This window comes from Lactuca serriola, chromosome 3 (assembly GCF_051521515.1).
Source record: "Lactuca serriola cultivar US96UC23 chromosome 3, Lser_US96UC23_V15, whole genome shotgun sequence".
Lineage (NCBI taxonomy): Eukaryota > Viridiplantae > Streptophyta > Magnoliopsida > Asterales > Asteraceae > Lactuca > Lactuca serriola.
Window position 1 is genome coordinate 119200299 of NC_136410.1, and position 26303 is coordinate 119226601.

General features: G+C 33.7%; 2 protein-coding genes and 1 pseudogene across 3 annotated transcripts; 2 read left to right on the forward strand and 1 right to left on the reverse strand.

Moving 5' to 3' along the window:
* Positions 1 to 2833: 2833 nt before the first annotated feature.
* Positions 2834 to 3838, reverse strand: LOC145094643 (uncharacterized; annotated as a pseudogene).
* Positions 3839 to 4588: 750 nt separating this feature from the next.
* Positions 4589 to 7737, forward strand: TRM22 (DnaA initiator-associating protein). The gene is made up of 6 exons (XM_079031151.1): positions 4589 to 4706; positions 4839 to 5367; positions 5508 to 5569; positions 5667 to 6887; positions 7035 to 7149; positions 7230 to 7737. Exons 2-6 carry the CDS (start codon positions 5211 to 5213, stop codon positions 7661 to 7663), a joined length of 1989 nt encoding a protein of 662 aa, XP_078887277.1. The 5' UTR covers positions 4589 to 4706; positions 4839 to 5210; the 3' UTR covers positions 7664 to 7737.
* A 10098-nt stretch (positions 7738 to 17835) lies between these two features.
* Positions 17836 to 23744, forward strand: LOC145093105 (plastidic glucose transporter 4-like). 2 transcript variants are annotated; one of them, XM_079031153.1, is made up of 15 exons: positions 17836 to 17942; positions 18050 to 18342; positions 18711 to 18825; positions 18896 to 18963; positions 19034 to 19166; positions 19246 to 19345; positions 19412 to 19524; positions 19741 to 19834; positions 20093 to 20246; positions 20341 to 20487; positions 21159 to 21232; positions 21303 to 21391; positions 22121 to 22235; positions 22324 to 22509; positions 23308 to 23744. In XM_079031153.1, exons 2-14 carry the CDS (start codon positions 18087 to 18089, stop codon positions 22504 to 22506), a joined length of 1641 nt encoding a protein of 546 aa, XP_078887279.1. In that variant the 5' UTR covers positions 17836 to 17942; positions 18050 to 18086; the 3' UTR covers positions 22507 to 22509; positions 23308 to 23744. The 2 variants fall into 2 exon arrangements, with proteins under 2 accessions (XP_078887279.1, XP_078887278.1); XM_079031152.1 differs by having other exon boundaries at positions 23313 to 23744.
* Positions 23745 to 26303: the final 2559 nt, after the last annotated feature.

A 26303-nucleotide genomic window follows, 5' to 3' on the forward strand; every position in this document is an offset into this window, starting at 1 on the left:
TATGCTACAATTACCCGTCTCGGTATTGCCTTTGTAGTTAATAAGGTGTGTCAAGTTATGTACTCCCCCACCGTTCAACATTGGCAAGCTACGAAGCGTATTCTTCGTTACCTCAAGGGCACCCCTCATCATTGTCTCCATTTTCACCTACTAAAGCAGATTCTTTACTTGCCCACTCGGATGTTGGATGAATTTCCAATCAAGAGGCCAGTGGTTCCCAATACAAATATGCAATATTTCATGGTTCCAATCTTATCAGTTGGACGTCTAAGAAACAAAGAGTTGAGGCACGATCAAGCACGGAGGCAAATATACCGTCTACTAGCATACGCAACTACTAAATTATTGCGGCTCAAACAACTGATAACCGAACTTCATGCTCCAGTTCTAAAGAAACTAATGCTTCTTTGAGACAATGTGGGTGCAATTTTCATGAGTAAAAATCCAGTCATTAGCACTCAATCCAAACATATTGCTTTAGATTTTCACTTTATTCGTGAACAAGTCGAAATAAGAGCACTACAAATTTGCTATATCCCATCGGTTAATCGGTTAGCTGATATATTCACCAAGCCATTGTCAAGGGATCACATTCATCTTCTTCGAACCAAGCTTCAAGTACGTTCCATCCTTGAGCTTGTCGGGGGCTAATAACCACGTGTTCAACATGACGATGAAGTGTTTAAAATAGTTTACCTAGTCTTATGTATTTTGTTTCTTAGTGTCATATACTTAAGCCTTATTTTCCTTTCTCATTATATATATAACTGTACAATTTATGTATTAATGACTCAAGGAAATCATTATACGATTGCTATTGTGTTCTCTTATCATATATGAAATGGTATCACACATAAGCATCCGAGGCATGTGACACAAATTATTTAGGGTTGTGATATATTGAAATATATGTCGAATTAATTAACATTATATATATATATATATATATATATATATATATATATATATATATATATATATATATATATATAAAATTGTTTTTATTTCCACGATTCTAGAAACTATAAGGGATAGAGTGCCTTTTAACCATAAATAAACTTTTGTTTAATTTTAATTTTGTTTTTTTTTCATTACGGTTAAACTCTTGAAGAAGTCGAGAACTGTCTATATTAACATCAAACTAGGTGTGAAACCCGTGTATTACACGGATTTATTAAAAGAAAGTTTTGGTAACCACAAAGACCATGTTCATAAAAAAAATAAGTAACGATTGAGTTTGTGACTTTTTTGTAAACCGCATGGACTATTTATGTAATTTGGTTTTAATTAATCTATACCAATAAAATTAATTAATATGAATTCACAAATAGAATGTACTATCTACATTAATTAATATATTAATAGAAAGAGAAATTCAAAAATAGAAAGTTATTATATACATTAATTAATATATTTATAAAATTAATTAATATGAGATGACATTTAATAGGTGAGATTTGAATAAAAAAGAAAAAAAAAACTATAAAAATGACAAGTGAATATTAAATAATTCAAAAAAATCTAGAAAATGACAAGTGTCAAAATGAAAGAGAAGATGACATGTGACAAAATCATTCTTATTTATTAGGATAGATACTCATTTTCCGTAGCTTTTATTTCTTTTTTAATAACGTTGTTCCATTAATTGGATCTCTGCATATATATATATATATATATATATATATATATATATATATATATATATATAGACACACTATGCATCTTTCATTCCTTTCATCCCCATGCCTCACTCCTACAACCGAGCCTTCTTGTCGGGAGAGACCACTCCCGTCACCGGTCAACGCAACAATCGCCTTCGTCCTCTCTATGAAGTTCATTGAGAGCTTCTTTTTATAAATAAATCAACTTTGATTCTTGAATAACCCATATCATTTCTGTTTCTGTTGTAATAAAAGATTTCTCTTTAATGTGGAAAAAATCCGTATCAATAATTACGACAATTCCTCAATATTCTGTTCATTCGCGACAAAATATTTTCTTTGTGCTTTGGTAACAAAACATGCTTTTGGAGGGAAAATATTTTTTTAGCGATGGAATTAAAAGTATCTAACATATTACGTATAAGTTGTACAAAATCTTTTCATTTTTCACTTTCCCCATCCTTGGCTCCCATCATATGTCTTATTCGTTGGTTTGATTTTGGTTAATTACGATTTTGGTTTGACAAAATTGCAAAACTGGTCCCTGTGGTATGCATTTTTTTGGGGTTTTAGTCCAAACAGTGACTTTTTTTGGTTTCATAGTCCTTTTGGACTACTTTCATTATAGAATTGGTCCCTGATAATCTTGAAAAGACTATATTGCCCTTTTAATTTGTTTTTTCCATTTACTTAAATATTTTTTTTCTTTTATTTAATTATAAATGTTAAATCAAATCAAGAATGGACCTACCTCTCTCTATATCTCTCTCTCTCTCTCTCTCTCTATATATATATATATATATATATATATATATATATATATATATGGAATGAGTTCTATGGAAAATAAATAACTAGGGCAACATTTACCGGAACCAATAATCAAATGACACGTGTCCATTTCTTTCTTCACAAGTAATGTATTGTGGAAGTTATTGTGGAAGTGATGTGTTGTCATGTTTTCATTGGTTCAAATATGTGTTGCCCTAATCATTCATTTTCCATATAACTTTTCCCATATATATATATATATATATATATATATATATATATATATATATATATATATATATATATATATATATATATATATATATATATATATATATATATATCAGTTGGGGATTTGGCAATGGCTGATCGGAAGAAAAAAAGGCACGAAATCAAAACATCCAAACACCTTCATCCTAAAATCAAACCAAATGATCATGTATACAAGATTCCTAAAATCGTATCAATCACTTTAAAAACAAAGTAACAAACATCCAAACACCTTCATCCTAAAATCAACAAAATCAAACTTAGACAGCAACTGAAATCCCACTTCTGCCAAAACACACTCATAGATACTTATGCAATGTCGAACCAGAAACCCAAATCCCACTTAAGTAATAAAAAAAATTAAAACCCATATCACCATTTTGGATCAATTGCAGAGAATGACCCTAGTAAGAGCAAGAACCAAACAAGAAACAGTGAAGAAAAATAGAGTAACAAAGTCTCTCGTTGACCATTTCTTCACTGCTTTACCTTCAACCCTCAAACTTTTAGCCCTTCGAAGTGCATCAACTTCCTTCAACAAATCAAACTCCAAACCTTTTTTCTTCAATTCCTCCACACACTTCCCCAATAACTTCCCATCTTCTTTCTCCCTCTCTAGTAATTTCTCCAGATGCGATTATGTGTCTCTCTTGTAACGAACAACCCAGATTAATCTTAGAGAACAGAGGAGCGAACAGAGAGATGGGATCCATGATCGGTTGCATAATCCAGATGTAGACGAAGATGCGCTGCTGAAGAGGAGCATTAGTGAGATCGAGTGAAATAGGAAGAAGAAACAATAGAAGTAAGTGATTTCCTTTCGAACAACATCGATCTGGGTTTCTTTGAGAGCGATTCGATTCAGGATCAGTTCTTCTTCTTTAAGCCATTGCATTAACAGAAGCTTGTGGGTTGGAGTCATGGCGATTTCGTGAAGTGGGTAGAGAAATGTTTTTGACGATGATTCCATGATCGCTGTAGTAATAGTAGTGTCTTTGCTCTCATCCGCCATTAAATCAATTTCGAGAGAGAGAGAGAGAGAGAGAGAGAGAGAGAGAGAGAGAGAGAGAGAGAGAGAGAGAGAGAGAGAGAGAGAGAGAGAGAGAGAGAGAGAGAGAGAGAGAGAGAGAGAGAGAGAGGTGTCCCATTCTTGATTTTATTTAACATTTATAATTAAATAGAAGAAAAAAAATATTTAAGTAAATGGAAAAAACAAATTAAAAAGGCAATATAGTATTTTCAAGATTATCAGGGACCAATTCTATAATGAAAGTAGTCCAAAAGGACTACGAAACCAAAAAAGTCACTGTTTGGACTGAAATCCCAAAAAAATTGGACCATTTTAATTTTGTCTTTTGGTTTTAACTCTTTTAAGTGAGGTTTTAGAATTTGGTTTTATTTGCAAGTTTTCATTTGAGGAAAGAGAGTTACAGAACTTTCAACATGGAACTGAAGGAAAGGGTAAAGGATAAGGTACGATGGACCCATCATTTTTTTAATTATAAATAATAAACAACTTATAAAATAAACATATAAAGACAATAAAACCGTGACAAAATTAAACCATTGGAATAGTTCAAACTTAAAAAAATAAATAATAATAAACAAAAACCATATACCAAAATTACTTCAAACCACATACACAATTCATGTAATTTACTCATACTTTAGGAATATATAAAGTTATGATAAGAAATTATCATCAAAAACTTTTTTAAATTATAGTAACAAAAAGTTTTACTTATTTTAAAAGTTACATTTACATAGATTTGAAAAGGCTCACTTTACTATGTTGACTTAGGGCGGCTCGGCTGTCGGCTCATTTCACTCAGTGCGTGGTGGGGGTCTAAAGTATAGTCACACTCTATCCTTACACTACGCACCCCACCCCCCTTATCCTACGCACCCACCCCACACTCCCTCCAAAACCCCACTTCTGTAAAAGTGAAAACGAAAAAGAAGCCGTTTTCAGAGGATAAACAGCAGCACACTGTTCGTCATCAGGTAACAGCTACGCTCTCGTTAATCACTCCATCTTCCTTTCTAGGGTTTTTAGTATAATCAGTCTAAGATTACGATTGCTTTTTGAGCTTTTCGATTTTCCTTTCTGTTTTTTGATTCTGTGTGTCTTGTCAGATTGTTAGCTGCGTCTCGTGAGTACAAGAGAAAAAAGGAAAAGGAAAAGCTTCTTTTGATGACGAGACGTACGGTGGTTTTATGCAAGTTAATGTGAAGTTGTTTTCTGGAATACGGTTTTTGCAGAAGATTCCTCTGTTGTTTCGTGTCAAAATCATTATCAACCTCGGCATTGCCTGAGAGATTCGTTAATGTAAAACTTGAACAGAGTGAAAGTGAAAAATTACTGTGATGTTTGTTTGACGTGAATCGGTGAAGAATAAATTGAGATTTATGATGAGAATGTGGTTTGATTTTGAGCAGAAGCTGAAAAAATAGCAGTGTAGGTTTTTTTTATCCACCGAATCGAGTCTGAAGTTTTTGGGGAAGAAGATGAGTGATAGTGCGAGTGTAACGGCGTCGTCTTTAGCGATTACGGAGAATAAACCTCGAAGAACTGGTGGATGTGTCGGAATCTTCTTTCAACTCTTCGATTGGAACAGAAGGTTCGCTAAGAAGAAACTTTTCTCCAAGAGATTGCTTCCTCCAGGTTCATATTCTATATAGTTTATGCAAATTAGCGATTTCTCTTTTGAATTTTTCTTCAGTTACTCATACACATTGTTGATTCCACCACATTACATTGAAATCGACAAACCAGTGTTCATTTTTGTTGTTTCGATTTCACAGATCGTGCAAAAGAAGCTTCAAAAAAGTTCGGAGGTGATGAGAAGCTGCCGAAACTAAGACTGGTATGTCAAAACTCAAAATCAAAATCACTTCAACTTTTGCTCAAACTCTTCCTATTCTTCTTCTTCCTTTTCTGATTTTGATTTTTTACTACTTTAGATCGCTGATGAAAACAGTGGGGGATTCCCAAACATGAACAAAAATGGCGTTTCAAACAATGGAGTTCAAACTCCTAGTTTAGTCGCTAGGCTTATGGGGTTGGAATCTATGCCATCATCTGTAAATCGTGACAAGCTTCACAATCACAAAGCTATATGCAACAAAGAAGAATCCGAAAACGAAACCACAAGACAAGATTTTAGGCCTCAAAAGCTTCAAAAAACAATGGCGGATAGAAGAAGTGTAACTAGATTTGGAGCAGAAGCATTACAACTCAAAAACGTTCTATCTCGATCAAAAAAACATCATCATCATCATCCAAAACTTGCTTCCCCTGTAAAAACCACAACACATCATTCTAGAAAGAACACATCAAGGTTAATTGGTGCTGCTTCTAGGATTCTAGAAACTAGAAACAAGTCTAAATTTGCTATCACTTATCCTCATAGTGTAAGAGCAGAGCGTATGAAATTAAAAAGTGAAAATCTTGAAGCGTCCTGCAAAAACTGTGGTAATCTTCTTCACATTACAGAGTCTACATCAACCCAAACATCTCTCTTTGATTCTCAAAACCCTTTTCAAAATAGTAACTCAAGATTCAATCAAGAACAAGAATTTCCCACTTCCACCAAATTTGCATCTTCAAACCGAAGATTGAACTGTTTTCCATCTGCTACAGATGCAGTTAGTGATAATACCAAAGATTTTGTTGCATTGAATAGGAGTTTAAGTGGTCAAACTCGGTCAAGGGCACCAGGTAAAGTTGAGGATACAAAGAGAAATAATTTCGTGTCTCGAGGGCAGAAAAGACATTTAACACAGATCAGAAAGCAAGGGGAAGGGTATAATGTAAGTGCTTCATGTAATGGAAAACAAATGAGGCATGAACATCAGGGGCAAAATGGGAATGGAACGATGTTTAGATTTAATTCACCAATGAAGAACACGTGTGAAAAAGTAGAGAAAAGAAGGAATCAAAATCAAAATGTTTCATATTGTAAAAGTAAAACTACTTCTTCACGCAAAAGGCTTACATCAAATCAGATTGATAAATTCCCATTATTGACTGGAGATTCTTTGGGTGCTCTTCTTGAAGCAAAATTGAATGAGTTGACTAGTCAAACTTCAACAAAAAGAACACCAGCTCATATTTTTCAAGAGCTTTTATGTGCTTTAAATAAAGAAAACCCACTTCCTCAAAATGATGTATTCTGTTTACAGGTATGTTTCCTAAATTCTTAATTTATCATTCCATTATTTTCACTTTTGTTTTGTTGGATCTTGGATGGAATGGAATCAACCATTCCATTCCATTCCATTCCTTTTCTTCCATTTCTTCCATCATACCAAACTCTTTTTTTTTTTTAGACAAATTCAGAAAGATCTGGATACAAAAACAGCAATCATTTTAGCCCAGGATCAGTTCTTGAAGCCTCTTTTTCAAATGACAGCTGTTGTTCCAGTAGTTTGGAAGATAGCTCAGGTAAAAAAAAATTGTAATTTCAATAATTTCAATGATTTAATGATTTAATAATACAATAATTTTTTTTTATATGATTGAAGGACGAATGCAACACACAGATTCCACGAGTTACTCATACGATGAATCGCATTTTCGAAAGTTTCAAAACAGCGAATTGGTGGACACACTTGCAGAGATAATGTGGACAAAATTCGGCAATTTTTTTGGATATGAAAACGCGAAAACAAGATATCAAGTGAAGCGATTTGTGTTTGATTGTTTAATTGAATATTTGGATTCGAATTGTGGAGTAATGGGGTCTAAGGTTTTGATTGATGAAGTAATGGAAGAGGTGATGAGGTGGATGGATTTTATTGGTTTGAATGCGGATGAGGTGGCGGAAAGGGATATGAGTTATTCTTTGGTGAAATTGATGGATTTTGAGATTGAATGTCGTGAGATTGGTGGTAGAATTGAAGGGGATTTAGTTAATATGTTGGTTGATGAAATTGTGTATGATTTTGCAACGATTTAGTTGATTAATGAGATGGTTTTGTATAAATTGAAATATTGAGTGGTAAATTTTCAAGGGATTGTTTTATGTGTGTCTTTTGAGTTGTTTTGGTGGTAGTGATTTTGTACAAATTTTATATGGTATATGAGTCGACAAAACTAGTCCCAATTTGAGTTTTCCAAATTCCAATGATCAAATGTACCACAAAGGTATTTGAAAAACTAGTCCTACTTTCAATTTAGTTGCGGATGCTAATATAAAGCGATCGCAAAGGTCCTTGCAGCCTAGGTCAGACTGTTTTTATAAAAAACAGGAACATACTCCACGCTCCTCTTATCCTTAATGAGGTAATCGCTTGGATCAAGAAAACTAATAGGAAGGCATTTACATTTAAGGTTGACTTCGAGAAGGCGTTTGATAGCCTTAGCTGGGAGTATCTAGATTCAGTGTTACAACAAATGGAGTTTGGTTTGGGATTAAACGGAGAAGATGAATTCTAGGATGTCTGTCTTCTTCAAGAGTGTCGGTACTCATAAATGGAACTGCAATATCAGAATTCGGCATGGAACGAGGGGTTAGACAAGGCGATCCCTTATCCCCATTCCTATTTATCATTGCAGGCGAGGGACTCTATATGGCGATGGAAATGGCAAAAGAAAAGGTTATTTTTCAATGCATTAATGTAACGTCCCAAAAAATGCCAAATAAAAATTTCATTTTTAATAAATCCAAAACCATTCATTAATTTGTTTTAAAGTAAAAATATTCTCAAAAAATTAGAGTAAAAATCATAAATAGCAAATGTGGAATAAACTTTGGGAGATGCAGTGCGATCAAGCCGGACTCTTCCATTTGAAAACCAAAAGTACTTGAAAAACATAAAGCCACAAACCTTAAGCACAAAGTTTAGTGAGTTCCCCCAAAATACCACATATCATACATAATATACAATTGTTATGAACCACCACATAGTCTTCTTGCCATGGGCCGATCACGGTCTTTCCTTGCCAAAGTCGGGGCCAACACCCGGTCTGACATGCCGATGCCAAGGCCAAACCCTAGTCTTCCATGCAAATATCATGAAGACATCTAACATTCTACATATAAATTTCAGGAACCAAATCTTGGTCTTTCATACAATTCTCAGGGGTCATCACCTAGTCTTCCATGCAAGCATCACAAAGACAACTAGCATCCTACATAGTATAGTAAGAAGACTCACCTTGCTGACGAGAACCTTACAGCTAACCGCACTCGCAACCGGAGAATGGTACTAAACACCACCTAACAAGCCATACAAAGAAAACCCTCAGTCTACTTTCTAAAACTACCAATTTGACCAAAAGTCAACCAATGCCAAAAGTCAACACTCAAAGTCAACGGTCCAAGTCAAAGTCAACAACAATTGACCTCCAAGTCTTGGCCATCCCTTGGCCACGTCGTGGCTAATGAGTCCAAACCCGATCCAAAACCAGTCCAGTCAAAGGTCAAATCTCCATCGTATGTCCCCACGTCGTAGACACAAGACGCCAAAACATTCGAAGGTTCCCCAGTTGCCATGCCGTGGCGACCTAATGGCCACGCCGTAGGAATCAAGTATGAACAACTTAACGGATTAAACTGTTTTCTTCTAATTTCAAGAGCTCCAAAGCTCATATCTGGTCTTTCCTAAGGTCTTGATGGATAAAGTTTCCAACTTTATCCATTAAGACATACCAATATGACAAGATCTCTAAACCTAAGTCCTTTAAGACATCATGAAGCATAACTTAACCAATAAGCTCTTAATCACCAAAGCCACTCAACCAAACTTCCCAGAAGACTTTTATACTCCAAAAACATTATAAAAGGCAGTGCTTTGTGGGCATGCATGTGTTGGATATAGTGTCTAAGTCCATAACTTTATTTGGTATGTACTTGACCCGACCCAGCATGGTCCATTTGGGTTGCATGGCATTGCAATACTTGGATATACTAAATGAGAGAAATGATACTTGTGATTATTAATATATTATAAGTTCTAATATATTAATAATAGTATTTTAATTAGTGTTGATAAAGTATTAATTTAGAATTAATTTGGTAATCAAAATGAGACTAATTAAATATATAGGGTTGATTGTGACAATCATCTAATCTTTTATGGTGGATTTATGATCCATGGTTTATGGAGTTGGGTTATAACCATTTGGAGCTCCATGGATAGTTCATGGGAGTTACAAACCCATTGATCATTAGAAATGAAGAGTCATGACAATTAAGGGTATTCATGTGAAAACCCTAATTGTGACAACACTATAAAAGGAGCCCTATAGCTAGCAAAATCGGACTACTAGTGAGTTCTAAGAGGGCATAACCGATTTTGAGTGCAAGTGTAATCTCTCAAGTTATTCCAAGTCTTGTAGTGTTGTGTGAAGCATTTGAGGCACAACATTTGGGGTGCTAGGCTCACAAAGTCTTCAAGGAATCCAAGCAACAAGAAAGGTATGTACTTCTACTAGTTTTTATATTACATATTCCCCATGCCATGCTAGTTAGGAAGTAAACCTTGAAAAAAATAAAATTTGCATGTATATTAGAGAAAACATAGATTCAAGGTTTATAGGGTTGCATGTACACCATAGGAGTGTTAGAATGCTCAAAACCCATCAGCATGTCTCTCCCAAACTAGGTCAAAACCATGGAAGAATGAACTCAAACTTGTGCATGAGGCCAAATACACCAAGGAACACTAGATCTGGAACACATAACCTTATATGGACCTTTTGGATCCATAAAGTTGCCAACTTTATGAAATCTATTCCTTCAAACTATCACATAATGAAGAAAAAAGGGACAAGAACCCTATATCTAGAAGCATAAACCAATAATCTAGGAACTTGAATACTCACAAGGGTCCAGAATGTGCTCACGATGATGATGATGATGTTTGCTTGCTGGATCAATGCACAAAAACTCCTCCTCCTTCTTCTTCTTCTTCTTCTTCAAGGCACCAAGAATACCAAAATGAACAACCACTCTCAAATGGAGGATAGGGTTTTGAGATAGAGGATTGGAGGTTGAAGAAGATACCCTAATCCTCTAGAAATGATGCTTAAATATGGGAGGAAACCCTAAAATTACGGGCTTGGGCCAGAACAGCTGCCATGCCATGGCAAACCTACTTCCACGTCGTGACACCCAATCAAAAACACACGTTTCATTTAGTCCATGCCACATCATGGTCATCGTTGCACCACGTCGTGGCATAAAGTTTTTTCTGAAAACTCCATCTTTGGTCCCCTGATAAATAGTAAGCTTAACCAATATGGAACACGAGTGTTACAATTAAATTACCACGTGATGATCCAGTTATTTCACATATACAATATGCAGAAGATGTAAATTTTATGGGCTCTTGGTCGATTGAAAATTCAAAGAACTTGATCAGAATCCTAAGATGCTTCAAATTGTCGTCAGGACTCACGATGAGCATGTCTAAAAGCAAGCTCTTTGGGTTTGATGTTCAAAGCTACCATTTAAATTTGGAGGCCCCAAGCTTCAATTATTCTATTGGGTCACTTCCCTTTATCTATCTAGGACTTACAGTGGAGGGAATCTATGGCAAGAACTATGCATTGGAATCGAAAAATTTCAAGCGAAGTTATCAAAATCGAAAGCAAACACTTTGTCGTCTGGCGGTCGCCTAACATTATGCAAGTTAGTTCTAAGCAGTCTCGGTTATTTCTATTTTTCTCTATTCAAAGCTCTAGTTAAAGTTATTAAGAGTCTTGAGAAGATTAGAATGAGATTCTTTTGTGGGGGCGATATGGTTTCGAGGAAGATGGTAAGGATCACTTGGGAAAAAGCTCTTGCAGCTAAAGAAAAAGGAGGCTTGGGATTGGCAGCCTATAAACGCGCAAAACATAGCTTTAATAGGAAAGTAGTAGTGGAGATTTAAGAACTCAAATAAGAGTATATGGACCGAGGTGATCAAATCCATCTATGGCCAAGATGGTGGGTTTTCTAGACCGTCGGTAACAAAGAGAAGGAACGGTTGTTGGGGATTAATAGTCAAGATTCCTAAATCTTTGGAAAAAGAAAATATGTCATTTTTAGAACATTTCAAGCTGGTATCTAACACTGATGGTTCATTTAGATGGGGCTGGTCAGTAGACCCATCAGAGGTTTACACAGTTTCTTCTCTTAGGAATTTTATAGATAACTCAACTATTCCTCAAAGTGATGGCAAATGGTCTTAGAATCCATTAGTTCCTGGGACTCAACATTTTAGCCTGGCGGATATGTCATGGAAAACTCCCAACCATGGTTAACTTATCTGGGTTCGGTACCAGTCACTCTAATGTGTACAAGTCCTGCAATGATGCCCCAAACTGAGGACTATATTTTGTGGAATGTCCAATATCAAAAGGTGTCTGGCAACATGTATGCAACTGGTGGTGGCTATTGGACTACTCTTTCAACTCGGCCTGTGATCTAGTGATCTACTAAACTATAAAGCGAAACTAGGAGGCCATCAGAGGATAGCCAAGTTTCATGATGCTAAAATGTTGGTGTATTTATAGGTAATATGGAATCACAGGAACCTAATAATTCATTATCCAAGTCCATGTTCAAAAACACATTTGGCGCTGGCTTTTAAGGTACAAACACTGGCACATTTATGGATCAATTCACAAAAACAAAATGGACATCAAATTAGATGGCCAAAGTGGTGTTGTGACCCAGTTTTGGAATATTATTGCAGGATTGAGCAGTTATTTTTTTTCTAGGGAAAATCCCAACTTCAGATAATAACTGGGGAAAATCCCATTTCGTAAAATAACATGATAATGTTATAAACCTTAGAAACTTACTGGGAAGGATCCCAACTTAGGATAACATGATAATGTTAGAAACCCTATAAATTTACTTTAGGATCTTAACATATGTTCAGAAATAAGAGGGTTGCCAAGTCACTAAAGCGTGAAATGATCCCTTTATTCTCATCCCATAATTAGATATTGTGCACCCATGTGAGGTGTAGAAACCTAAACTCATGAGAAAGAGGTCATTAACTCTTTAAACCTTAGGATGTTAGCATATGTTCAGAAATAAGAGGGATGCCAAGTCACTAAAGCGTGAAATGATCCCCTTATTCACATCCCATAGTTAGATATCGTGCGTCCAAGCGGGGTGTAGAAACCCAAACACGGATGAAAGAGGTTATTAACTCTTCAAACCTTATAGGGGATTAAGTACCCTTAATCGGAGGAGAGATGATCAGTCTCTATTTGTAGTGGCTAGGATCCTTGAGTTTCTGCATGTTGAAAATGTTAGCTTGGGGTGGTGTTAGCTTGGCTAATGCCCCCTGATGCTTAAGTCAGTAGTGTTATTAGAATAAAAATAAACAAAGAAAATAAGTGAGGGTAAGGAGTATGTATGTACCTCGACTCGATTATGATGAATTGTGACTAAATTGACTTACATAAAGTACGCTTCAAGGTGTATATTTTAGGATATTGGCAAGATGCTTCCTTCTAGAGTAGCTAGCCAATATTCCCTCATTCATGCTTCTGAATCAATGAGATAGGCATCACACTTCTAAGCATATAGGAATCATCTTTCTTTATGGTTGGACAATAGTGTCTTGTTCTTAACACTTTAGAACACAAGGATCTGCCCCCAATATGGTTGCCACAATCCCTTTCATGTATGTCTTTTAGAACTTCCATGACTTCTTGATTTTGGATATGGACCTGTTATGGATTTCTTGTATAATACTCCATGTATCATCACAAACACTTTATCACTTTTTTTTTATTCTTTTAGGATTGTATCATCAAATGTCTCTGAGGATCCTGATTGTTTGGATCGGGATCCTGAACATCGGGATCGTGGTCAGAGGATCGAGGAATTGGGCCTTCGATCGCTGCTATGTTGGTCGTCTGATTATGCTCATCAGGGTCGTCAGGTCTCCTGGAGGGATCTTCTATCGCCATGATCATTATGTGGGCTATTGGGATCATGGTTTCTGGCGGGATCCTGAGGGAAGACTCTAAGTTGGCTAATGCGTCTGCCTCGGTGTTATCTTCTCTAGGAACTTGATTCCGACTAAAAGCTTTAAATTTAGAGACTAATTTTTAAAGAATTTGAAGGTATAGCGTTATTGTTTCCCCTTTAACTACATAGAATCCATCAAAATGGTTAATTATTAATAAAGAATTGACATATACATGAAGATCCTTGATCTAAAGATTCTTGGTCAGCTGTAGGCCCATGATCAGTGGTTCATACTTTGCTTCATTGTTATTTGCATGTAATTTACAACTAACTGCCTGGGGTAGGATGTCCCCCTGTGTTGATTTTAGTATGATCCCAAGGCTTGATCCTCTAAAGTTGGATGCTCCATCTGTAAAGAGTATCCACTCCCCCATGTTTTCTTCTTTTCGAGGTTATTGGATTTCTAGCTCTACCTCATGTTGTAGATTATCACTAAAATCAACCACAAAGTCTACTAATGCATGTAAGTTTATTGAGGATCTTGGATCATATTTGATTTCATATATGATGAGCTTCACTAACCACTTAGTCATTCTGCCTGACAATTTTGGTTTTCTCATGACATTCTTAACAAGATAGTGTGTTTTGACATGTATAGTATGAGTTTCAAAATAATGTCTTAATTAGGTAGAAGTTGTAACTAGTGCAAGTATTAGTTTTTCGAAGAGAGAGTACCTGGTTTTAGAATCTAACTTCATGTATTTATTTAAATCAACGATTATAATTTTATATAATTAAAAAATATCTCTTAAGTAATAATTTATTTAAAATAACTAATTAATATTTTTGATTTTTTAATATGAAAATTTAATTCATTTTATAACCGTGGTTGTAACGCTCTGTTCCGAATTGACTTCTAGTATGAGGTTGTGGGTCGAAGGTCGGTCATTATAAGGATTATGGCTCTTGGGAAGGTAAGATCTAGGCCCATTTGGGTGCGGGTGATGTATTAGAAGTGATCAGGGTGTTCGGTTCGCGTTTTAGAGCCTAGGGGTATTTTGGTATTATAGATGAAGATCTTGAAGACAATGCTCCTCTCAAGAGCCCATCAAAATCATATGGTTCGGTTTTGGGTTTGGGCCTTAGTTTTGGATCATATTAGGCCAGGGGTAAAATGGTAATTTTACCCCATGTATGGATTAAGGATTATGGTATGGGACCTAATTGCTAATTGGGTATATTGATTGGTAGTGACAGCTCGAGAAGCTGGCGGGGCAGCAACTAAGGAATTCATGCAGGAAGCTTCTGTAGTGCGAGGTGAGTCTTCTCACCATACCAATGGGTCTAAGGCACCAAAGCCGGCCCATTTTATGTTATGTGGTACACTAGCTGTAGTAGAGATATGTGGTATGATAATTAGCTTTATGCTAAGTGGTATGCTAGTGATTATACGATATGTGTTATGCTAGTTGTCTTTGTGATACTTGCATGGAAGACCCCAAAAGGGGGGGGGGGGGAGGGGGGAGCCCGTGGCATTGGATGTAAGACCATGTGGGGTAGCCCATGTCATTCCTAGGTAAAGACCATGTGGGGTAGCCCATGACATTGGATGTAAGACCATGTGGGGTAGCCCATGACATTCCTAGGTAAAGACCATGTGGGGTAGCCCATGACATTAGATGTAAGACCATGTGGGGTAGCCCATGAGATTCCTAGGTAAAGACCATGTTGGGTAGCCTATGACATTCTTACATGTTTATGTATGCATGACTTATGTGATATATGTAGCTTTTATAGCTAATATGGTATGTGTTATGTGGATTGTGTGTGGGCAGGGGCGGACGCAGGATTTCATAGTAGGGGTTGCACGATAGTAGAAAAAATAAAAATTTTAAAAAATTTCGAAATTTTTTCCACTACGGCCGGAAAAGTTAGGGGTTGTCGGTGCCACCCCGGAACCCCCCTAAATCCGCCCCTATGTGTGGGGTATGCTCTGGGGGACTCACTAAGCTTTGTGCTTACGGTTTACAGTTTTGGTTTCAGGTATTATCGATTTGGAAATGAAGAGCTCGGATTGATCGCAGTGCACACACCTATGATTTCTATAATGAATGATTTTGGGATGAACTCTGATAAATGTTTTACTTAATGATGATTTGAAATGTTTGAAATAAATGGAATCAATGTTTTAGCTATATTAAAAATGAAATTTTTACCCTTGATTTTTGGGGCGTTACAGTGGTTCTCGCAGGTTATAAACTAGTTTGGAAAATAAGAAATCCATAATATCTAAAAAAATTACATGTGACAAATACATGAAGAACATGACATGTGACAACATACATTATAATTTATTAGGTTTGATAAGTAAAGACAAAAACATATATAAAAAAAGAAATTGTCAAATAAAATATTAAATACCATTGGTGATTTGTCATATAGTTGTTAAATTTTAGAACAAAATGAGATGCCTAAAACAAAATGGCCTATAATATATATTTACTAAAATAATAATTTATGATATGTTTATGGAATTATTTCTCAATCTTTCATTTTGAAAGATGGAAATGGAAGTCACGTGCATGAATCCCTACGCAATCCGAATCTAATTTCCAAATTCCGCCTTCCACACGTGACTCGTCTATAAATGATTTTCTAACATTTTTTTTTAGTATTTATGTCATTTCTGTTATTTTGATCATTAATAAAAATGATTTATTAATTACATGTTTGTACCCATATAATAATTATGCTATTTGCATTCTATTTATTTAACTCTCATAGATTAATTCTATCTTAATTTTTCATATTCAGTGCTTTTGAAAGTTAACTTGGCATTTAACAATTTTTTTTTTAACGGACAATTATATTAAAAAGAAGGCCCTTACAAGATGCTAGGGACCAAAAACATACATCATACATAGTAACCATCATTGAAATGGCTTGGTGATCACATAAAAGTTTAAAATTTTCACAATTGAGAGATACCTCTTATCAAATCCCATTTATTTTTTATTAATCAAGTTAATATATTTTAATAATTTAATACAAGAAATTTATAATGTCTCTAATCTATGTGAAGTTGATATAAACTATAAAAATATGATAAATATGTTATATTAAACTATTAAAATTTATATATAATCTATTAAAATTTATATATAATCATAAAAATAGTAATTTATTATTGTAGAATTTAAAGATATATATATATATATATATATATATATATATATATATATATATATATTAAAATTTATATATAATCATAAAAATAGTAATTTATTATTGTAGAATTTAAAGATATATATATATATATATATATATATATATATATATATATATATATATATATATATTATCTTAGTTAACATAATAATAATATATTACTATCTACTAACCTTTAAAAAAAGTTATAAATGAAAATCATTTAGGAATCAAACTAACAGTTATCCATACTAATAAATAAAAATCTTTTTGCCACATGTCATATTTTCATGCATTTTGACGCATGTAATTTTGTGGTTAATTCTTAGAAATTAATTTTCACTTGTCATTTTATGATAATTTTCGATTTTCTTAATTAACTATCTAATTTTTTGGTTACAAAAAGTAATTAATGTGTCATTAATTTATTTCCTTATATTTTTAAATTCTAATATGGTTCCTTCAATATATATAATTCAAATTGACATGTTTCTTTCAAAGCTCATTGTCATTTTAGGCAAAATAATCTATATAGAAAAAATAATCAAACTTTGTTGTTTTTTATTGACAAACTAAAAAAAAGGTTATATGGTCAAAATATACTTATTTTTCTATAGTTTTTATATATTTTAAATTTTTATTTAAAAAAATACTTAATGTTTACACTTTAATATTTAATGTTTTCTTTAAAATAAATAATTAATGTTTATATCTTTATATATAATTTTTTTAATCAACCCGTACTTACACAGATTTCACACCTATTTAATCTATGATATAAACCATTAGCTGAAAATTAATATGGTGACATACCTGTAAATAACATGTTTAATAACTGTGAATTCACTGAATTTCACATTTTAATATATACAATAATTTGGTGTTATTTATGATTATGATATTGCAATCTATTTTCAGCCTAATTAATGATATATATTCATAATTTAATGCCTAACATTTTATTTATATAATTTTTTTATAGGATTCTATTTTTGGTTTAAATCCAAAAATAAAGTTTAAAAATAAATCATAAGCGGCGACTCCAAAGCATTTTCGCGATCCTACGCAAATCTTGTTCATCCTCTTCGAATTCAGATCAATTCGTCACTCTGTAAGATTCTCTGCAACTTCCATCGATCTCCAAATCTCCATTTATGAACAGCATTATTGCTTCCACGAATATTCAATATGTTGACTTGTATTTGTTTTCAATGTTAGACTTTTAGGTGAATTTTGGCCTTTTTATTAATATAAGATGCAAGCTACACATTTAGGTATCATCAAAGGAAACCTGAGTTTACATGTTCAATACAACACAGTTGATCGAGGTTTGAGTCAACTCAGAAACAGACCAAATTCGGTCTGCATGAGTCACAGTGAAAGGTCTTCTTGTTTCGGGTTGCGGTTCGGGTCGGGTCCTATGGGCCTCGAGCTCGGCGGTGTAGGTACCGCCGGTGGAAGTGTGTTCCGATCATCTGCAAAGTCGAGATCAGTCAAGGCCCAAGTTTCTGGTTTGTGTTTCCGTTTCTCTATATTAGTTTCCGATTTCGTGATTCTAATATTCTGCTACTTGATCATCATCTGATTTTCGGATTTTGATTCGTTATGTTCATCATAACGCAATCATAGCAGATCTAATTTAGAATAGTTGAGATTCATGCTTCATCCATGGCTGTTTTGCTGTTATAAACCCCTGAGCTGATGGAAATTTGTCGCTCATTGTTATAGCGTGACAAATGCATAACAAAGAGAACAGTCTTCGTTATTTGCGATTCAAAATAAGCTGTTAATTTGTTTTACCTGAGATTAAACTCTGCAAATGAAGACATTCAAATACTTCTAGTTCTTAAACAATCAACATTTTCCAATTGTATTGTAGATGAAGATCTTGAAGACAATGCTCCTCTCAAGAGCCCATCAAAATCATCTGGTTCAGTTTTGCCATATGTTGGTGTAGCTAGTCTTGGAGCCATATTGTTTGGATATCATTTAGGGTATGCACTTTTATTAAACTCTTACATATCACACAAATCATCCACTTAAATCATTGTTCTATTCTTTCAGTGTAGTAAATGGTGCACTTGAGTACCTTGCAAAAGATCTTGGTATTGTGGAAAACACTGTTCTACAAGGTAACTATAATCTGTAAATTACGATTCTACCCCTACCATGTTAAACCTTGAAAAATGAATTTTATGGCAGGATGGGTTGTAAGCACACTTCTTGCTGGTGCTACTGTTGGTTCATTTACTGGAGGATCACTTGCAGACCATTTTGGAAGAACAAAAACATTCATATTGGATGCTATTCCTCTTACAATTGGATCAATTCTTTGGTTAGATATGCTTCATTTTGACTTCATAAATCCTAATATTTCTACATTTAAATGTTTTTAATACAGTATCTTTTCACAGTGCCACAGCAACAAATGTAGAAACATTGATATTAGGTCGCTTGCTTTGTGGCATTGGAATTGGCATATCATCTGCTATAGTCCCTCTGTATATATCTGAGGTACCCCCCCCTCTTCGTTATTTAAATAAATCATAATCTTATTATGACTTTTGTTTTTTTGTTTAGATTTCACCAACAGAAATCAGGGGTACACTTGGATCAATCAATCAGTTATTTATTTGCATTGGGATTCTTGCAGCTTTGGTGGCTGGATTACCCTTAGCTGGAAACCCTTTATGGTATAATTTTTTTTTATCATAATTCTATTTTAGAATTTCATGGTATTGAATTTAATTTTATTTCTTTACAACAATTTTTTGAAGTGATAATCAAATCTTTTATTATAAACAACATGATATATGTTTATTAGTTTATATGCAATTCAATCAACAATATATTTCATTCGATTAAAGTTTATTTTTTATATAATAATAATAATAATAATATTTATCCAGGTGGCGAACAATGTTTGGCCTTTCTGTTATCCCCTCTGTTCTATTAGCACTTGGAATGGCTTTTTCTCCTGAGAGTCCCCGTTGGCTTGTTCAGGTTATCTTTTTTTTTTTTTCATAAATTATTGACAAAATTACATAAATGGTCCCTATGGTTTACCAAAAGTTACAAACTCAGTCCCTGCTAAAAAGGACCTTCCATGCAAGTTTTGCAAACCACAGGGATCATTTGCATCAAAAAAAAATCAACAGGGACTAAGTTTGTGACTTTTGGTAAACCACAGGGACCATTTATGTAATTTTGTCTAAATTATTTCAAACTAATGATATTAATTAATCTAGGGTTTACTTTCAGCAAAGAAAAATCTCCCAAGCTGAGGTGGCAATTAAAAAACTATATGGAAAAAACAAGGTAACAGAGGTTATAGCTGATTTAACTGAATCAAGTCAAGGCTTTGAAGAACAAGATGCTGGTTGGTTTGACCTTTTTAGTCGCCGATATTTTAAAGGTATTAATTAATTAATTAATTAATTATAATAAGTTAATAACATTAACAATTTAACACCTAAAAACATGTCTAATTATTTTTATGTTTGTGACAGTTGTCAGTGTTGGAGCCATGCTTTTCTTGTTTCAACAATTGGCTGGAATAAACGCTGTTGTCTATTATTCCACTTCAGTTTTCCGTAATGCAGGAGTTGCATCTGACGTGGCAGCAAGTGCTCTAGTGGGGGCCGCAAATGTTTTCGGTTAGATAACCTAACCTTCATCTTTACTGGCTTACTTGTTTGTTACACAGGACATGACATAACATAACAGAACATGATAACCTCATACAGACTGGATCTGTCCCAACACAAAAGGTGGGATAGGACAAAGACTGTGTGAATAGGACAAAAATTGCATATTTTTGTCCTAGTTAAAAAAAGTTGACTGATGTGAATAAGACAAAAGTTGTAATTTCTAGGACCTATGTGGATAAGACAAAAATTGAAATTTATGGATATGATGTGAATAAGACAAAAATTGTAATTTCTGTGAATAAGACAAAATTTGTAATTTCCGGGACTGATGTGAAAAGGACAAAATTGCAATTTTTTGTCTCGGCAAAAAAGATGATACAAAGACTTGGTTGAGATGGATGTTAATAAGACAAAAATTGTAATTTTTGGGACTGATGTGAATAAGACAAAAATTTTAATTGTGAAAAGGACAGAATTGCAATTTTTTGTCTTAGTAAAAAAGGTGAAACAAGATAGGACAAGACTATTTTCTGATGTGAATAAGACAAAAATTGCAATATTTTAGAATGATGTGAATAGGACAAAACTTCTCGTAGAAAAAGACATGAATGCCCTTTTCACATCCATTGTAAAAATTAGCCCTAGAAAGCTCACATATAATGCTCACTTTACTACAGGCACAGTGATTGCATCTTCTTTGATGGACAAAAAAGGGCGAAAAAGTCTTCTTATCACAAGCTTTACTGGAATGGTATCATACAAAATTCATATCTACATTAAATTTCAAAAATATTTATTTTTATATTTATTTTTTTGTAAAGGCTGCTTCAATGCTCTTGCTCTCCTTGTCATTCTCTTGGAAAGCCCTCGCACCATATTCCGGTCCACTTTCTGTTATTGGAACTGTCTTGTAAGTCAAATTATCAATTTTTTCCGATTAAATAATAGAAAATTTTCAAATTTCAAAAGAAAAAAATTATATATTGGAAAATTCTTCGGTTTAACCACCAATACTTTACTTTTCCAATCAAACCATAAAGTTTTCAATTTTTTTTTTTTTTTCCCAAATTAATCATTTTGACCTGTCATATCATATCAATATCATATCAGGTTATTGTAAAAGTGTGAAACTTTATGGTTTGAATGGAAAAAAAGTATTAAGTGATTAAACCGCAAAATTTCTCAAATTATAATGTTATGTTTTTGGTAATTTCCCATTAATTTATAAATAACAAATCTTCAAAAATGTTCCCTGTGGTTTCCAAGAATATCAAGTTCAGTCCCTAACTTTTTTCAGTCTCATAGAAGGTCCCCATGGTTTCAATTTTTATCATGTTTGGTCCCTCATGCATATAAAAAGACTTCTATACCCTTTCCATTTATATATATATATATATATATATATATATATATATATATATATATATATATATATATATATAAATGGAAAGGGTATAGAAGTCTTTTTATATGCATGAGGGACCAAACATGATAAAAATTGAAACCACGGGGACCTTCCATGAGACTGAAAAAAGCTAGGGACTGAACTTGATATTCCTGGAAACCACAGGGACTATTTTTGAAGATTTGTCATTTATAAATAAATCTTTTGTTTTATTTTTATTTTTTAATTTGGTAGATACGTGTTATCATTTTCACTTGGTGCGGGACCAGTCCCTGCTCTTTTACTACCGGAGATTTTTGCGTCTAGAATAAGAGCAAAAGCAGTTGCTTTGTCACTAGGCATGCATTGGGTAAGTCATAATTTGAATTAAAAAAAAACATTTATTTTTTTATAATTTGATTTTTATAACTAAAATTTGTTTGGGAATTATTAATCAGATATCGAATTTCTTTATCGGGCTGTGTTTCTTGAGTGTGATGACTAAATTTGGGATAAGCAAAGTATACCTTGGATTTGCCACCATTTGTCTTCTTGCTGTTGTGTACATATCATCTAATGTTGTTGAAACAAAAGGAAGGTCGTTGGAGGACATTGAACGTGAACTTAGCCCAGCCATATGATGGGTAAATTTCCTGAAATACCCTTGTAGTAAACTCTTACATGGAATATACCAACTAGTTTTTTGGAATAAAACAAGTCCCTAAAACGGATTGAAAAGAAGGGTAAAATGGTCATTTTCACAAATTTAACAGTCTGGCTGATGAAAGAGAAAAAAGACAAAATGGTCATTTTTACAAATTTAATGAAAGAGACCAAGGGCAAAATGGTCATTTTGCAAAATTAACAGTTCAGAAAAAAGGATGAGGACAAACACATCATATTTACAAATTTAGCAGCTGGGTTGTTAGATTTGAGAAGGGGGATAAAAACTATGGTAGAAACAAGGGCAAAATGGTCATTTCACAAAATCAACGGTACAGTTGTTAAATTTGATGACCCTGGGATCAAAATCGAAATGAAACCTCAAAAGTAGGGACAAAAACTGAAAAATTGCTAACCACAAGGACCAAATTTGCTTTCTACTATCTATTCTATTAAATGAGAACTCACTCATATAGAAGTAATCTTTACTCAAAGTTTGAGGATTTTACAATTTCTTAATGCAGTTTAGTTTATTTTATTCGAGTAAATTACATTTTTGGTCCCTCAGTATATTTTGGTTTTTCAGTTTTGGTCGCAATAAGCTGTTTTTTTTTTCAATTTTAGACCAAACCGCATTACAAAAAGCTTAAATAAGGACCAAAATCACATAGAAAGCTATTTTTGACCAGAATTGAAAAAAACAATTATACTTAGGGACCAAAAATGCAATTCACTTTTTTTTTTTTTTTTTTTTTTTTTGTGACTGGTGGTGCTATCAGTGCAGGTTTTTGACGCGATTGATCAGAGTATTACACAAGTAGTTTCCATGTTAAAATGCAATGGGTGAATATGCTTAAAATGTGCATCAATTTATTTTTTGAATCAAGTTTTGTGTAGCTCTCATTTAAATTTTCATGAAACTTTAGTTTTTATAAAACTGTAGAGTCTATGTAATAATGTTTAGATATATTAGTTATCTATAGAGCTAAATGAGATGGACAAAAAAACATTTAAAGAATGATATATTTTGACACTAATATGTTTTAACATGTTACCGGACATATCTTATTAGATTCCCTATTTCATTCTTGTGAGAGACAAAGACGACATAGTAAGGTAATATCTTCTACACGACTCACAGAGAAAATACAGTAAGAGAATATCTTTTGTAAAACATCTTTTGTGAGTATAATAAAATTATAGTAAGATAATATTATGTCATTTTTGTTAATAAACGTCTATTTTATCGTTAATGAGCTTAGAAAAAAGGGTTTTTTTTTATTTATTTTTTTTAAAATTAAAACTCTAAATATATAGAAAAAAGGTTTTTCCATTTTTTTAAATTTTCAAGCTAAAACTCTAAATATATAAATGATTGTTGGTTTCTTGTCTTTTCCTATAAACATGTTTTAGATTTGTCATTTTGTGTTTTAAAAAATAAAAGGGAAAACAACTTAAACATGTTATCCTGTACACAATCAATCTTTATGACCGATTGATGTGAATTTAGCTAGTTTTCGGCGTTTTTTTGCAGTCCGACAAGACTCCGATCATGTTCTCTAACGAATCTCACATTTGACGACATTTCCGGCGATCCTCACCTCCAACGACATCTCTGACCACACTTTAAATTTGGGGTTTGGTGGTTGCAATCGAACACCAAAATGAGAACATGAACTCATAACGCACACATCAGATCCATAATCACCTTTTTGAGTTCTTAGATTTCCAAAATGGAGTTGTTTGACCATCTCTTAGGAGTTATGATTGTGATTCCATGGTTTACAGTGCCGGAAAATCGAAAACAAAAATGATATATTGAGTTCTTATAACCAAGAACTCCAGATCCGCTATGGTTCGTACAACCTCGGTAGATCTTGAATCAAATCGAAATTTGAAGCTAGAGCTAGAATCAAAATATGATGTTGAAAATTAAACTTCTTTATCGGCTTTGTTTTTTTGTAAGTGTTCTAGATTCTTAAAGGATTATGAAAGCAAAGTTCTAGTTCCTTTTTCCTTTTTCATGTTCTAGATTCAAATTTGCACACACAAACACCAAGAAAACACACATAAACGAGTTTTGGGTTCGAGTTCTTGAGTATGAGTTATGGGTTTGTGTTTGTGTTCTTCATGAGATCTAAAAACATACATCAAGATTGTTTGGTTCATGTTTGTGTTCTTTATCAAATTTGGGTTTGAGTTCCTTAGTATATGTTTGTGTGTGTTCTTCATAAGATTTGAAAATGGATGTCAAGATGGAGAACCCAAAACAATTTTTGGGTTTATGTTTTTGAATTCTATCATATTTTTTAAAATTTATGGGTTGGAGCATCATGAGTGTGTTTATGTTCTTGAACAGATGTAGATGAAGAATCGATGTGTGGGTGTATGTTCTTGATGTAAAAATAAGAAATCAAACTGTTTTAGATTTCTTGCAAGAGACTCGCTGGAAAATATGACCAGAGTCTCGGCGGAGCTGCCAGGAACACTGGAAACCGGCTAAACCCACAAAATCTTGCACCATCTTTACTGCCATTAACTTTTCCCCCAAACTTGTTCCTTACTTCAACAACAAAATCTTTTCCGCCAACTTCCATTTCCTTTGTTTTCTCTTTCTAATCTTCACTGGAAACTTTACATAGCTTTTACTTTGATCATTCTCATCCTTCATTGCATCGATCCAATCTTCTTTCACACATGCATTGGAATATGATTTAGGTTCCTTATCATCGGTCATGGAATCTACTTTGCATAGCGAAAGTGTTGCATATTTTTGCTTTTGCATAACCAAGGCAAGGTTTTCTAAATCAAAAAACTTATTCACTATAGCCGTACAATCCTTATTAAATGCATCTTGACTTGCTAACATACCATCTAATTTTTTCAAGTCATCCTAACATGTGTTACTCTAGTTGTTATAAATGCATCTTGACTTTCTAACATACCATCTAAACTTTTCTCAATAGTAGTGATCGCACCATGCCACCATCCAACCCTTTATTGCATTTATCATGAGTTGTTACAGCATAACTTTCAAACTTCTCACTACTTTCATGAGTTTACATGGAAATTTCTTGGCTTAAACCGAAATCAAATTTAGAATCTATATCATTCAACAAGATTTTTTATAACCCATTTTTGCATTGTTTTACCTTTATTAGCAACTTGTTTCTTTCATCATGTATCCACAAGAACAATCTATCCGGTTACCATTTTCTGTGAGTTGGTCGAAGTTAATAATGTTATTGCATAGCTTTGGTATGTATTACATGTTCTTAAGTAGTCAATTTTCTCCATCCTTGTGAAGAAACAAAATTGATCATTTGACTTCAATTCTGACCTTAGAAGCATCTCCAAACTTCACATAACCTTAAATTGCATGGTTGAGATCTCAAAACTTAGTCTTGTCACCGATCATGTTAATACTCACGCTATTATCAAGATACCACATCTTGGATTGATTTTGCTCTTTTTCATTTGTGTTTATTAATATTGGGTTGACATTTTCTTCATTGAGTAACACTTCATATCTAGGCTCACTATCATGGATTACGGCCATTAGTAAAGCTGGTTTATCATTGATGTGACCTTGGGATAGGTTATCTTCTTGTTGTCTTTCTTGACGTGGTTTCTTGCATTTTGGAGCATAGTTCCCAAATCCTTGGCAATTGTAATATTGAATATGACTATTGTCTCGATTATCATTCGTACCACGAGTGCCTTCACAAGACCGATGGTCATTGCCTCGACCTCCACGGTTTGCATAATTGTGACT

What these genes read in the sequence shown, in the direction of transcription:
- LOC145093105 (XM_079031153.1), top strand. Translation starts at nt 18,087, where the DNA reads ATGCAAGCTACACATTTAGGTATCATCAAAGGAAACCTGAGTTTACAT. An exon ending in TTGTTTGGATATCATTTAGG is followed by an intron (nt 18,826 to 18,895) that starts GTATGCACTTTT and finishes CTATTCTTTCAG; the next exon opens with TGTAGTAAATGGTGCACTTG. An exon ending in TTAGCTGGAAACCCTTTATG is followed by an intron (nt 19,525 to 19,740) that starts GTATAATTTTTT and finishes ATATTTATCCAG; the next exon opens with GTGGCGAACAATGTTTGGCC.
- TRM22 (XM_079031151.1), top strand. Translation starts at nt 5,211, where the DNA reads ATGAGTGATAGTGCGAGTGTAACGGCGTCGTCTTTAGCGATTACGGAG. An exon ending in CAAGAGATTGCTTCCTCCAG is followed by an intron (nt 5,368 to 5,507) that starts GTTCATATTCTA and finishes TCGATTTCACAG; the next exon opens with ATCGTGCAAAAGAAGCTTCA. An exon ending in TAGTTTGGAAGATAGCTCAG is followed by an intron (nt 7,150 to 7,229) that starts GTAAAAAAAAAT and finishes ATATGATTGAAG; the next exon opens with GACGAATGCAACACACAGAT.